This window comes from Choloepus didactylus, chromosome 3 (assembly GCF_015220235.1).
Source record: "Choloepus didactylus isolate mChoDid1 chromosome 3, mChoDid1.pri, whole genome shotgun sequence".
Classification (NCBI taxonomy): domain Eukaryota; kingdom Metazoa; phylum Chordata; class Mammalia; order Pilosa; family Megalonychidae; genus Choloepus; species Choloepus didactylus.
In genome coordinates, this window is record NC_051309.1 from 101,771,127 (window position 1) to 101,784,115 (window position 12,989).

Below are 12,989 nucleotides of genomic sequence, written 5' to 3' on the forward strand. Positions count from 1 at the left end.
ACATTGATACAAAGCTTACATTCTGTATTTCTTTTTTTTTTTTTTCCTTATGTTCCAACTGTGTCCCTTTGAGCCTCCTATCCTCCATCCTCAGATCCCATCCAGGATCATCCTTGGCATTTAATTGTCATTGCCTATTTAGGCGGCCTTTTTCTTTTTTTTTCTCAATTGTGGAAACATATACAGCCTAAATCTTCCCATTCCAACCCCTCCCTAATTTGGCCAACAGTTTCTTTTATTTCCATAAGATCTTCTTTTTTTTTTATTTACTCTTGCAGTTTCTTTATGCTCTTCTAGGGTCTTCTTTATGTCCTTTATATCCTATGCCATGCTCTTCTTCATGTCCTTTATGTCTTGTGCCATGCTCTCGTTGATTAATCCATTAGTGGGATTAATCACATTTAGAATGTTGTAATGCTATCACCTTCCCACCATCCATTACTAGAAATTTCCCTTCACCCCAAACAGCAACCCTACACTCATTTCTTAACTCCCCATTGCCCCTTCCCCCACTTCTCGTAACCCATACTCTACTTTTCATCTCTATGGTCATATTCTCTGATAACTTCTTTGTGTTTACTGTGGGGCTTAAATTTAACCTCTTAAATATATAACAATCTTGTTTTTCTTTGATACCAATTCAACTTCAATAGGACACGTAAACTATGTTCCTATACTCCTACATTCCCCCACCTTTATGTAGTTCTTGTAAGAAATTACCTGTTATACATTGAGTCCAAAGCCACTGATTCGTCATTAGAGTTTATGTATTTTGTATCCTGTAGGAAGTAAATAGTGGAGTTACAAATCAAAAATTATTGACTTCTATTTGTATTCCATTGTGGTCAGAGAATGTGCTTTGCGTATATTCAGCTGTTCTTCGTTGTTTTTTTTTTTAATTTATTGAGGCTTGTTTTATGTCCCAGCATATGGTCTTTTCTGGAGAAAGAGCCACAATCACTAGAGAAAAATGTGTGTCCTGGTGATTTGGGATGTAATGTTCTATGTATGTCTGTTAAATTTTTCTATATCTCTCTCTCTTTTCTTTGTTTCTCTGTTGGTAGGGTTCCCTTTAGTATCTGAAGTAGGGCCGGTCTTCTATTAGCAAAATCTCTCACCATTTGTTTGTCTGTGTGAAAAATTTAAGCTCTCCCTCAAATCTGAAGGAGAGTTTTGCTGGATAAAGTATTCTTGGTTAGAAATTTTTCTCTCTCAGAATTTTAAATATGTCATGCCACCGCCTTCTCGCCTCCATGGTGGCCACTGAGTAGTCACTACTTAATCTTATGTCGTTTGCTTTGTATGTGGTGAATTGCTTTTCTCTTGCTGCTTTCAGAACTGGCTCCTTCTCTTCAGTATTTGAGAGTCTGATCAGAATATGTCTCGGAGTGGGTTTATTTGGATATATTCTATTTGGAGTTCGCTGAGCATTTATGCTTTGTGTATTTATATTGTGTAGAAGGTTGGGGAAGTTTTCCCCAACAATTTCTTTGAATACTCTTTCAAGACCTTTACCCTTCTCTTCCCCTTCTGGGACACCAATGAGTCTTAAATTTGGACGTTTTATTTTATCTATCATATCCCTGAGATCCATTTCGATTTTTTTTATTTTTTCCCCATTCTTTCTTTTGTTCTTTCATTTTCCATTCTGTGGTTGTCAAGGATGCTGAGTTGTTGTTCATCTTCCTCTAATCTTGTATTATGAGTATTCAGTCTTTTTAATTTGGTCAACAGTTTCTTTTATTTCCATAAGATCTTTTGTTTTTTTTATTTAGCCTTGCAATTTCTTCTGTATGCTCTTCTAGGGTCTTCTTTATGTCCTTTATATCCTGTGCCATGTTCTTCTTCATGTCCTTTATGTCTTGTGCCATGCTCTTATTGTTTGATTTTAGGCCTTTGATTAATTGCGCCAAGTACTGTGTCTCTTCTGATCTTTTGATTTGGGTGTTTGGGTTTAGGTTCTCCATATTGTCTGGTTTTATCATATGCTTTAAGATTTTCTGTTGTTTTTGGCCTCTAGGTATTTGCTTTACTTGATAGGGTTCTTTCTGGATATAATACCGATACCTAATTTTTAAGATGTACAGCTTGGTGGCATATACATTCTCTAACTAGCCAGCAGATGGCGTCCGCAAGTCACCTATTCCCCTCAAGTCAGTTCTCCCCGACTTTGTCTTTGTGGTGTGTGGGGATCTGATTCTTGTGGGGTTCAATTGGTGCACTAAGTTTGGGTGTGTTGTTGGTGCTGTCCACCCTGAATGTGGGGCGTGTGTCTGGGTGGTTAGGGAGGCAGGGCAGCTTTAATAATCAAACCTCCCAGGTATTCCGGAGATTTAAGACTGTTACAAGAGTCTAAGCCTTCATTTCAGTCTTGCCACAGATTGTCTCTGCTGCTGACCCACAAGTCCTTGGTGTTGGTGTAGGGTCCCTGGGATTTCCGAGTGGATCCCCTTCCCAGCTGTGCTGTTCGAGGACCTCTGCTAGGGAAGGCTGTGCCACGTCACAAGTGCGCACTGGCCTCCAGGGAAGCCCTGGGCTGCTGGACCATGCAGGGGCGTTCCCAGCCTGCTATAAAGATGGTTGAATGGGACGTGTTAATTTCCCACTTTTCTCACAGCTCTGCCTTCCCAGCTCCGGGGCAGTTAGCTGTGTGTGCACTAAAGGCCACTGTCCACGGCCGATATTGTGGCGTGCGCGTGGCACTGTGGGAAACACTCTTGGCTCAGCTCTGGGCTATGGCTCCGTCCCCGGGCAGGAGTGTCTCCAGCCCTCCGGGGAGATATCTGCAGGGGGCACGGTTTCTTTATCCTTTGGGCTCCCTTCTCTCCCCCTGGCCCTGAGACAATCAGGAGCATGTGTGCGGAGAGCTATCCTCCATGCCAGACACCGAGGCGCTGGCTACAGCGTGCTCCTGCAGTGCTTCACTGCGTGGTTCTCACTGCCGTATCTGCAGCCACTCCCGGGTTTTTTGTTTTTGTTTTTGTTTTTTTTTTTTTAAAAGAACTAGTCCATCTCCAAACGCCAACCTGCGGTTTCCCCACACCGCAGCGCGGCCACTGGACTTTCTGCCGGCTTACTCGTTTCGGAATGCAGACTCCTGTTTTCACCAAATGCAAGGTCTCTGTGGATTTAGCAGACCTTGTCTGGCTGGTGCCTCGCGGGAACTGGTGTTCTGGGTCACTTTCTGGCTTTTATCTAGTACTTTTCACGGGGGTGTTTTTTTTTGCCCTGTCTCAGTTAGCCGCCATCTTAGGTTCTGACAGTAGCATTCTTGTAGTTGCATTTTGGGAAATAAAAAATGAATAAAACCCTTCTGTGTTTTCCCTTTGTTTTTTCCAGTATTTCTTTGTTTCTTGTTTATTTTTAAATTTCACTCATTGTCTTTTAAATTTTTAATTTTAGGGCCTAGGAAAAACTATTCAAGCAATTGCATTCCTCGCATACCTCTTGCAGGAGGGCAACAAAGGTCCTCATTTGATTGTTGTTCCAGCCTCAACTATAGGTTAGTAATTACTGAAGACAAGCCATATGTGACTCCATATTGTTTATATAAGCTCCATAGAAGAAAACTGCATGTGCGCATGTGGGTAGTTCCTAAGTAAAATGGTTTGTGGAGTTGAGTATTAATTTTTATGGTACCCTTACCCTTTTCTTCCCCTTCGTGTAAATATATTTAGGTGTGTTTAACAGGCAGTCTTTTAAAAAGAAGGTAACTCAAATATAAGTCTTAATTCAACTTTTAAGCTATTATATCAAGAACCATTTGATGAGATCCTTTATTTTCAGAGTACTTTTAAATTAAGAATGTAAGTACTTGTTAATTTATAGGTAAAGACTTTTTGAATTAGTAAGTATGTAATTCATCCCTACTCAAATTACTGTTTCATTCTTTCCTAATTGACTGGGTGTGGAGATTAAAGTAAGAGAATATTTGTGCCTATCTAAGACAGAAACATGTCTTTAAATAAGTTGTTAATTAGCTGTAAATACAAAGATTGGTCCTCTGCCGTTCGTTGTGATACCTTTTCAGAAACTCAAAATCATTTTACTTAGGAGTAATAGATTGTGAAGGTTCTATGATAAAAAATTATCCTATATTATTTTATTTTATAAAAGAATAATTTCTGATTAGAGCTTGTCAAACTTTAGTGTTTATTTCACTGTGCACACATACCCTATGGTGGCAGATGCAAGTAATATCTCTTTTGTTTCTTAGATAACTGGTTAAGGGAAGTTAATTTATGGTGCCCCACTTTAAAGGTTCTGTGTTACTATGGTAAGAAAATGTCTTTTTCTTTTAACTTTGGAAATTTTAAAATCCTTAAAGTATAATAAATACAATCCACGTGTTTATTGTTTTCACATTCTAGGTTCTCAAGAAGAACGTAAACAAATTAGATACAACATTCATACTAGATATGAAGAATACAATGTAATTGTGACCACGTAAGTATTGATTTTGTGGGGATAGAAGAGGACAGGGATTTATGTGGCTCCAAATATTAAAAAAAAAAAATAAGAAAAAGGTTTTACAGTAGTAATTAGTAGGAAAGTTATTGTATAAATTGTACAGCAAGTCATATGTAATTGAATGGATTATATTGATGACTCACGACATTTTTCAGTTTGGCATTACACATGCCAGATAGGAGTTTTTGCTAGTACATCAGGTCACTAACTGTGAGTGTAAAAGGTTCTGTCCAATTGATTGAAACCATAGTTTTTTATAATAGTACTCTCAGGTAAGCTTAAAGTAGAATTTGAGACATTCCACCAAAGTGGTGAATAATATTTCTAACTTGTAAATAATTATTAGTCATAAATAAAGGGAAAGATCTTTTTCCTAATGAAAAATTTGTTAGGACAGAAATAAGGCTGAAAAATATAACTGAGTAAATTAACCATTACTTAGTAGTAGCTATTTGGTATAAATATCTGGCAGAGAACTTAATGTTCATACTGTTGTGTTTATTATATGTTATTTCAAGCTCCATGTTAACTGTCAGTTTTGGTTATTATTTTTCACTACTGGCTTCTTTAGGAGGCCATCCTTAAAAGAATTAGTTCAAAACTTGTCTTAACAAAATGGACTCTACTTCCAATATAATTTTGAACTGCTAGCTAACAACTGTTATTTTTAGATCTACTCAACTAGTTTAAAACTATGCTCTAAACAAACATTTCTTAGCTTCATGTCCTGTTACTGCTGCTGCTTAAAATTTAACAATTCATGAAGCACTGTGTAACAATAGCAGATTTTGTATAATCCTTTTCCCAGGTGTATATGTTATCTAAATACATTATATCGTTTAAATTTCTTTTAATTCTAAATTGAAGCTTTCATAATCTGATTACATGTACATCAATAATTATTGGCTATAAATACATAAGTAATTATTTGAGCACCAGCTGTGTTTCGTGCAATCTTCTTGGTATCAGCTATTAGAAATGTGTAAATAAAAATAGGTTTACAAAACCATTAAACCTCACTAGGGTCCAAGTTGTTAAAGGTATAACTTTACTGGTTTTATTCCTTTGGGCGACAGGTATAATTGTGCAATCAGCAGTTCTGATGACCGTAGTCTGTTTCGACGGCTGAAACTTAATTACGCAATTTTTGATGAAGGCCATATGCTGAAGAATATGGGCTCCATCCGCTACCAGCACCTTATGACAATTAATGTAAGAGTGTTTTGTAGTGATGATAACATTATAGACCATTTTAGACTATACATTTAATGTATATAGTAATCTATATCATTGGTCAGCAAACTTTTTATATAAAGGTCTAGAAAGTAAATATTTCATGCTTTTGATCCATACATTTGTGCGTTATATTAACAATCCTTTAGAAATGCAAAGAGCATTCTTAGCTCATGGGCCAGTTTGCTGCCAACACTTGTTTTTTTATGATAAACTTTATAAATATCAAATATACCTTAATCTTTCATTACTTCATAAAAATGATGTGAAAAGGATGGTAGTGATAGCAGCACAACATTGTAAATGTAATACTGAATTGTATACTTAGAAGAGTCAAATGGGACATTTTATGTTGTATGTATGTTAACAGATTAAAAATAAAAAATCCATAGAACCATACAACACACAGAGTAAGCCCTAATGTAAACCATATACTGTAGTTAATATAATAATCCTGGTTTATCAGTTGTAACAAAGATATCATACTATCTGCATGATTTTTCTGTAAATCTGCAACTGCTTCAATAATAATTTTAAAAAAGTAGAACAAGGTGATATGGGGACATAAGATAACTACTTATAAAATGAAACTAGTAACTTCATTCCACCTTAAGAAAAATAGATGATAATAGTAAATACCAGTCACCGAAACTCTTATTAGTCTTTCATCACAAAACGGTAAATTATTAATAATGTTTAAACATTTTTAAAAATTACTTATTTATTTTTGTATTGGGGAGGGTAGACAAGAAGAAAAGTGGTTCTTTAAAAAAGAAAATCTAATCTAAATTTTACCTCCATTCACAGGCAAATAATCGCTTGCTGCTCACGGGCACACCTGTACAGAATAATCTGTTAGAACTCATGTCCCTGTTGAATTTTGTTATGCCACACATGTTTAGTAGTAGCACCAGTGAAATACGAAGAATGTTTTCTTCTAAGACAGTAAGCATCAATGGATATTTTCTCCAAAATATATTACTTTGTAGTTTACCTGGCCCATTTTTCTGTTTTGTTTGGTTTTCTTTTTGTGGTGCTTATGTTCTATAGTTTAAGTAATTGATTTCCCTATACTTTGATGACCTGTGAAGTCAGCCAGACTATAATGGTAAAATTTGGTGACATCCATAATCAATATCCAGAAGTTTTGGTTTTTAATATCCTGATTCTCTGAAAAATAGCAATATTAAATTGGAAGAGAGCTTAGTTATATAATCTGTGGGGAAGTTTATTTCATCATCCTTATTAAAATTTGACAGGCATATTAGCATTTCTTTATGAATAAGCTAAAGAACTGGACAAAACTAGAATATCCAAAAATATCTATATTGGGAAATATGGTTTGAAATAAAAGTTCATAAATACAAAAGAAAAACTACTGCAAAAGAATCCTATTTCGAAGAAAAGTTTGGTAAATTTTCTCCCTTATTACTTAGGAAAAGTATAGTAGAGTCTTCAGGAACTCACAAATTTTCTAATAAAGCAAGTTTTGTATAGGTTCTTGGCTCTCGAATAACGTATCTTTTGCAAGAATTTTCTGTGATATTATTCAACTAGAAATTAACTGCCTTTTCAACTTTCACTAATGTATTCCCTCCTAAATATGCAGTTTTTGAAGTGGCCTAGCAAATTTTCTGAATTACTTGTTCTAGGTTTAGTTCATTGGGTGTGGAGGGCTCCTTCATATCTCAGGAAAAAATTCCACTTTCTAATTTTCCAAAATCACTGGTTTCTGATGAGAAACCATCTTCCCTTTTTAGATTGCATTATTTGCCTCACCAGCACTAGCTTTCTTTGGGGACTGTTTTCCACAAAGAAGTACACCCCCTACACACATACAAAATTTTTTATTTCATGAGAGTTCTCCGGTTATCAGTTTATAATACATCAGTTAGTACCTCAGTGCCATCCTAGTCCACTTCAAATTCATTACCACTGCAGAATACATTACATGTCATGAGACCTCAAAATAATAGGGAGCTTCAAGAGTAGATTACAGCCCAGAGTTCAACGTAAAATTCCATATAGAATGAATTGAGTTTCTGTGGAAAATAACTCAGAATCTAGTGAGGGGGAGTTGCATATTGTTAAGATTGTTCTTTAATAATTTAAATGAACAATTTCTAAATGGTATGCTTTTATTTCACTTAGAAATCAGCAGATGAGCAAAGTATATATGAAAAGGAGAGAATAGCACATGCAAAACAAATTATAAAACCATTTATTCTCAGAAGAGTAAAAGAAGAGGTAACTCTTATCTGCTTTGTTTTGGTTATTTTTTTTTTTTTTAATTCTCTGTATTCTGTATTAAAATGATATCTAAAACTCTTCCTTTCTCAGGTTCTCAAGCAGCTACCTCCCAAGAAAGACCAAATTGAATTATGTGCAATGTCAGAGAAGCAGGAGCAGCTCTATTTGGGTCTTTTCAACAGATTGAAAAAATCTATCAATAACATGGGTATAATCTGATTTTCACAATCTTATGTAAAAAATAGTCCTGTATTTTGTTTAGTTATGTTAGTGGGATTTGCTCATTTTTAAAACTAGTTGGAATTTGAAGAACTAATTTAGAACCTTTTTGTTTAAGTTGCAATATATATTGTTCAAACAGCCTTCAGATTGATTTTTTTTTCTAATGTGTACTCTTTGGATCACAGAAAAAAACACAGAAATGTGCAATGTCATGATGCAATTGAGAAAAATGGCCAATCATCCTTTATTACATCGCCAATATTACACAGCTGAAAAACTCAAGGAAATGTCTCAGCTTATGCTAAAGGTAAAATTTCATACATATTTTGTGCATGTGTTTTTGTTTTCATTTTTTTGGGAAATTGTTTATTTTAAAATTATCTTCCCAACAATCCATGAAACACTTGGATGTTACTTTATGGTTTTTCATTGAAATACACTACATTGTAAATAGAATTTCAAAGTTAAACATAGAATTAATCAAAATCTAGGGACAATATTGTATAAAAACAATATTAAAAATGGATGGGAAAAAGTTTCATTTGGTGAAGTTAATCTAAAGGATGCGTAACTATGTTATGTTGGCTGCCTGTAAAATGTGGTAACTTAGTGCTTTTATTCAACTAAGGTACATACCAAAACCTTAGGTTTTATATAGCTGTCAAACTTCCACCTGAAAGGAGATACTTTTCTATATTACACCTAAATTTACTTTAAATAATTAAAGCACATGCAACAGTTATTTAAAAGAATTTAATGGTCAAATAATAGCTACATCATTTAGTACATTAAAATAAAACTATGGTAGATCTGGGTACCTGAAGGTGTGGAGGTATTTTTGAGTTTTCTGTATGGGGTTTGTATTATTTTTGCAACTGTCTTGTAAGTTTGAAATTTCAAAATAAAAAGCTAAAAAAAGAAATTAGGACAGTGATAGTTGAATAATGTCTCAAAAATATACAACTGCAAAAATAACCACCATACCCAATTTGAAGGTGATCACTCAGAAGGTTGAACAGTGCAAGACATGCTTTTCCAGTTACAAGCTCAAAAGAGGAGTGCAAAAATTAAGTTTTTGTTTAAAATCATAAGATAAGGAAAACTTGAAATTGACAATAAAAAGCTTCTCTTGGGTCACTCCCCCACTCAAAATGAAATTAATAAATTGCTTTTTCATAGTACAGTTTTCTTCAATGAACTTTGCTTCAGTTGCAAAGCTGCATTACACAGTCACCACATTTGATCAGTGAGCAACACAGGTGAGTAAGGAACAGTATTAGTTACCAGAAGTCCAATATCAATAGAAAGGAGCCTTGGAATTTGAGACCCTGCCTGCATACTTGAACCCTACAGAGAATAGATAAAACAATGGGATTCAGTTCTCTCTTGCCCCTTAAAACTGGAGGACAAACGGACCAAAAATTTCCTCTCTAGGAACAACCTGTTGTGGTGGAAGATACTAAGCACTTAAATAATCTTAAGAAGCTGCTCTAAAAAGTAGAGAAGTACAGAGGTTCAAGATCATACCATTGCAAGAGCTTTTTAAGTGAGCTAAGCATTGCATGCATATGTAAGACATGGCCCCAAAAGAGATCTGAAAACATGTATATAACAACTGGATAAGTCCCTTACCAATTGTTTATAAAAATATGAAGTCAGTACTGTAGAGGCCCCGTCTGCAGTCAATACTGTGAAAGTTCATTTTAGTTTCAGATTACTTCAATACCAGAAAGCATTAATTACTTTTCAGAGTTTCCAGAGAAAGGTCACTTGTTTTTGTCTGTTTTTTTTTAACAAGATAGTATCCATTTAAAAGGTAGGTCTTTCCTTTCAAGTGACCAGGACATTTTCTGCATTTAAACTTAACTTCTACTCTGTCAAGATTGGGTTTGTTTAAGATCCATGTATAATGTGCATATATGCAGAAACAAATAAACTTACTGTATTATCTGCACAGGAAAAATGTTAACTCCTGAAAACATGAGAGAACAGGTTTGGTTAGTACGAATCTACTGCAAAGTAAAAAGATTTCTATGCATCAGTACAACAAGACAGTGGGGAAAGAATGTTCCAGCCACAAGAGTTCAAATTAAATTGTATTTTGAAAGCCTAGAAGCTTAAGGGTAGAAGCTTAAGGGGATGCCATGTTGCTCGCAGTGTCCTGATGTGCATAACTGCTTAAGCAACAAGCCATGTCTTCCACCGGAGCTAAACCACATTCCAATTTACTTTCTGTTCCAAAGATGTTTAGATTTCCCAAGAGAGTCTGTGGCTCCCACTGCCTTTTTTCATTTCCGATGAGTTTCCTACTGCGCTTTCCATTACTTCTTGCAATAATTTGCATTACAGCTCTGCCAACTGTTTCATTCTGTTCACCTATGATCTGGGTCTTTTCTAGCAAGCTTTTTGTCCTGGTCTTGAAGCTGTCAGTAGGAAGCTCCGAAATTTCACACCTTAGAACAGTCAAACCATCACCTTTTGTTTCAACCTGCTGTTGGAGTTTGAAAACCTCTTGTCTTGAAGGGTTCTGCTTGGAGAAGAGCTGTATTGTTGTTAGGGCTGCAGAAAGTCCTGGGACTGGAGAAGAGACCATGAGTCTTCCAGAAAACTGATTCTGGTAATTTCCTCTTCTGAATCGGAACAATCTTCTCATCAAAGTATTCCATTGCCATGGAGGAAATATCGCTTAACTCTTGAAGTGTTTCATGAGCTCGCTGAGGGGCTCTGGTAGAATTGACATTATCTCAACACACTATAAATTTCATCAATCACCTTTCCTGCGATGAAGTAACAGAGATTGGAATCCACATACTTCATGAAAGTCATATTTAACAGTGATAGTCTTGTTTCAACAGCAACAAGGATATCTGCCTTACAAACTAATATAGTGGTTTCTTCTTTCTGACTCTCCCTGGGAGTTGGGTTTTAACTGGTTTCTGACATAGATTATGGTATCTCTCAACTTTCAGAAATCCCTGATTCAACAATCTCTGGCAGACCAAGCGCATTCTTTTACAAACCAGGTGAAGCTGGCTAATTTTGTCATAGGACCTAAAGCTCAGGCTTTTCTCAGTGGCTACTATGGACAGCACTGTCAGACTCGTTTTGAGGCAGCAGGTCGGGGAGTTGCAGGGTTGGGGGAAGTGTGGGAGACCGTGGGGGCTGTCGCCATCCCCGCGGCCATCGCCTCTTTCCTCACCGTTCACTCCTCCTCCAGCGCTGCCATTTTGAGGGTTTCTGCATATTTTAACACCACATTGTTAAACAGGAGGTAAATTGTTGGGCTATAAATAAGACTGTCAAACCTAAATGTTAATCCTTTTAAACACATATTTAAGAAAAATGTTTTTAAGATAATTTGAGCCAAGCAAGGACCAATAATATAGATCAGGGGTCTGCAAACTATGGTACTGGGATGAGGGTGGGAGAGCAAATCCGGCCACACCAATTTTTATAAAGTTTATTGTGCCTAAGCTACACCCCTTCATTTATATGTTGTCTGTGCCTGGTTTCTGGCTACAGTGGCAGAGCTAGTTTGTTGAGACAGACCAACTTGTCCTCAAAGCCTAGTATATTCATTTGACCCTTTAAAGAAAAAGTTGCCAGCTCCTGATCTACGTTTCCATTATGTACTTCATTTATGTCTGAGAACCTATGTTTACAACCTAGAACATAAATGAAGTACATTATGAAAGTCTTAACTATGAAGATCCTTCAGGTTTTATGTTCTAGTTGCAGTCATTTTTCCCCCTTTATTTTCTTCATTTTATTTCCTTTTTATTGTATTTCATATCTTCATAGTTTTAGCCATTACTCTTTATTTTTGCCTTATTCTTCTTTAGCACCTAACCCTTATTTCTCCTTACAGATCTTTGTGTTGAAAGTAACCATTTGCTGTTTCTTTAAAGTTTTATATTATCTTAAACTTATACAGGAAATTTCAAATATATATAAAAGTAAAGAGAATCATATAATGAACCCCTCTGTCCATATACCCTTCACCCAACTTCTGTAGTTAACATCTGATAATGAAAACTACTCGTTTCATCTGTAACTCCTGTCCCTCTCCCAGAATCATTGTGAACCAAATTCTAGACATAGTATTATTTTATCTGTAAATATTCAGTATGTTGTCTCTTACAAGATAAGTATTTTCCCATTAGTATACCTTAATAAATAAGTATTGCCTTTCTTAGCTGAATCTGTTGCACTACACTGTTCAATGATTTAGGAATTTTACCAGATGTAAACAATTTTAATAAATTGATCTGATAAATTTTCATATTACAAATTTTCATTTCGAAGTGATTTTTTTTTTTAAAGGAACCTACACATTGTGAGGCTAACCCTGATCTGATCTTTGAAGATATGGAAGTTATGACAGACTTTGAACTACATGTACTTTGTAAACAGTATCGACATATTAATAACTTCCAGTTAGACATGGATTTGATTTTAGATTCCGGAAAATTCCGAGTTTTGGGATACATCTTGTCTGAATTGAAACAGAAGGTATTAAAATGGAATGGTACTCATTTTGTATTTTCTCAGTTCCTGATTTTTGAGGCTTTAGCCTATGTCTGGTCTACATTCTTCTAAAATCTAAAGTTTTCATTATTTTCTTGATTTATTTGGGCATATGTTTTCCTGATTGCTTCCTTTCCTCTGTGGAATCTCAGAACAATAGAAAATAGTAGACTACATCTGTATTGATGTTTTTAAAAAATAATCTTAATTGTTATTTCATAGGTGGAAATGTGTATGATTGCTCCAAAATTAATATTTATGATATATTATTTGTTAAATACTTATTT

General features: G+C 35.4%; 1 protein-coding gene and 1 pseudogene across 3 annotated transcripts in view; one reads left to right on the forward strand and one right to left on the reverse strand.

Moving 5' to 3' along the window:
- SMARCAD1 (SWI/SNF-related, matrix-associated actin-dependent regulator of chromatin, subfamily a, containing DEAD/H box 1) overlaps positions 1-12,989 on the forward strand; it is an 80,413-nt gene that overhangs the window by 58,540 nt on the left and 8,884 nt on the right. For all 3 annotated transcript variants that reach the window (XM_037830270.1, XM_037830269.1, XM_037830271.1), the window contains 9 exons: positions 3,403-3,502; positions 4,217-4,276; positions 4,371-4,446; positions 5,547-5,682; positions 6,511-6,648; positions 7,855-7,950; positions 8,044-8,161; positions 8,361-8,482; positions 12,499-12,687. In XM_037830270.1, the coding sequence (XP_037686198.1) occupies positions 3,403-3,502; positions 4,217-4,276; positions 4,371-4,446; positions 5,547-5,682; positions 6,511-6,648; positions 7,855-7,950; positions 8,044-8,161; positions 8,361-8,482; positions 12,499-12,687 (1,035 nt within the window). The remainder of the gene's footprint in view (positions 1-3,402; positions 3,503-4,216; positions 4,277-4,370; positions 4,447-5,546; positions 5,683-6,510; positions 6,649-7,854; positions 7,951-8,043; positions 8,162-8,360; positions 8,483-12,498; positions 12,688-12,989) is intronic.
- On the reverse strand, positions 10,423-12,473 carry LOC119529062 (annotated as a pseudogene).